This window comes from Rhinopithecus bieti, unplaced genomic scaffold (genome assembly GCF_001698545.2).
Source record: "Rhinopithecus bieti isolate Rb0 unplaced genomic scaffold, ASM169854v2 scaffold_19119, whole genome shotgun sequence".
NCBI classification, from domain to species: Eukaryota; Metazoa; Chordata; class Mammalia; order Primates; family Cercopithecidae; genus Rhinopithecus; species Rhinopithecus bieti.
This window is the reverse complement of record NW_016809275.1, coordinates 39860-41814: the sequence shown is the minus strand read 5'-3', so window position 1 is coordinate 41814 and position 1955 is coordinate 39860. Positions and strand designations below refer to the sequence as shown.

At 36.2% G+C, this 1955-nt stretch overlaps 1 protein-coding gene across 2 annotated transcripts in view; it reads right to left on the bottom strand.

Annotated features, from left to right (window-relative positions):
• Positions 1-804: 804 nt before the first annotated feature.
• LUZP4 (leucine zipper protein 4) overlaps positions 805-1955 on the bottom strand; it is a 17449-nt gene continuing 16298 nt past the window's right edge. Inside the window, exon 4 of one of the 2 annotated variants that reach the window (XM_017889047.1) lies at positions 805-1382. In XM_017889047.1, the coding sequence (XP_017744536.1) occupies positions 813-1382 (570 nt within the window). In that variant the 3' untranslated portion in view covers positions 805-812. The remainder of the gene's footprint in view (positions 1383-1955) is intronic. The other variant, XM_017889048.1, reaches the window with a different exon arrangement.

Genomic DNA, 1955 nt, shown 5'->3' with positions numbered 1-1955 from the left:
GTAATTCTGTGCAGCAGTTAATATGAACCTAAAATATTTGACTATACATTTACAGTCAATACAAGCAAGGAAATCACTGAGAAATTAAAACTAAAACTTTTATTGAATAACCAAACAAATTGCAATTGCAATAAACATACCTTGTGTTTTTAAAAACATAACTCCCAGTACATTTAAATTTCTCTGTTTCTTTTGCTAGGGTAGACAGACCTACCCTAACACTTTTATAAGGCAACAGTGAATATATAAATGTATTCAAAATATATTCAGAAGGTTAGCATTACATCTATGCATAGAATATATCCTCTCCTACAGTCTGATTTGAGGAAAGCAGAAAAGTTCAGCTGCCCAACTACCATTTGTCTGCTAAGGACTATCTGAGGACGGTTTAGGAAGGAGACAGAGTGGAAAACAGAGATATTCATTATCATAGATTATATATTATCAATTTGGCAGTTAGTTGTTAGATTAGCTTGCTTACCAGGTTGGAATGTCCAAGGGAGACAGGACACTAAATCAAAATATTCTAATTGTGGGGAAGGCCCAATAGGAAAGGCTGAGTACATAGGGCTCTTCTAGGTCTTCTAGACCTACAGGGAACAACTTAATGGGACATCTTGGGTAATTGGATGATAGCTTAGAGGACATCAAGTTGAAAGAATATTGATACCATGTATACATTGCCTCCATTCTAATATTTATGTCTTTGTCCCAATATATGTCTGTTTCAACAAATATATATTAGCCATTAGTACAGATACATGCTTTTCTATTTCCACAGAATTCAACACATTGTTTTGATGATTAAGAAGTCACTGTATTTTTACCTGTTGAGTATCTCTGATGTCTTTCTGATTGGCCATGAGATCTCCCTGATTGACCATGAGATCTCTCTCAGTGGCCATGAGATCTCTCTGAGCGATTATGAGATCTCTCTGAGTAGCTATGAGATCTTTCTGAGTGGCTATGAGATCTCTCTGAGTGGCTATGAGATCTCTCTGAGTGACCAGGAGATCGTTCTGAGTGACCACGAGATCTCCCTGGCTATAAGATCTCTTGGAGTGACCATGAGATCTCTCTGAGTGACCACGCGATCTCTTTGATTGGCCATGAGATCTCTCAGATTGACCATGAGATCTCTTGGATTGGCTGTGAGATCTCTCAGATTGGGCATGATGTATCTTTAGTTGCCCTTGAGATCTCTCTAAATAATAATGAGATCTCTCTAAGTGGTTTCGGGATCTCTCAGAATGATGATTTTCTTCTGGTTGGCCCTGAGTTTCTTCTGATTTGTCCGGATTTCCTTCTGATTGATGCTGATTCCCCTCTGATTGGCCTTGATTCTTCTCTGCTTGGGCCTCATAATCGTCATTGCACTTCTCCTGAAAAGGTTTCCAATTACGCAAAACAAATGAAACATATACTTAATGATTTAAGTCATAATGATATATTCTCAAGCCCATTTTTATGGGCAACTGTTTCTTTTAGAATTCCACTGTGCTTACTTCTATTTGTCAACCAGTTTTAGAACTAACAGAATAGCTCCATTATATCATGTCATTGGCACAAAATGCTATGCAACTAAAACTTTAATAAAATAAAAGTATGGAAAATTAGTTGTTTTATGAGTTTGACTGTATTCTATGGTCATGTTCTACCTACTAATTTCTGGATGTATGTTTTACTAAAGAAACAACAGATTTTGCGACTTTGATAGAATATTTTGTAGTGTAAGTCCTTAGGATGAAAAGGAAAGTGTTCAAAATCATATTTACTCTTTGCCTGCTCAATGATCATTAAAAAGAAACTATCTTTCCATTATAAATTAATACTTAATTCTAGAGAGAAAGACGAAGTAAGTAAGGGGAAAGGAAGCTGTAAATAAGCGGAAGGTTGGCTTAATACTATTCAAGTAAATTAGCTTGGCAACAATACAGCCTTTCTACCTTTTCAGT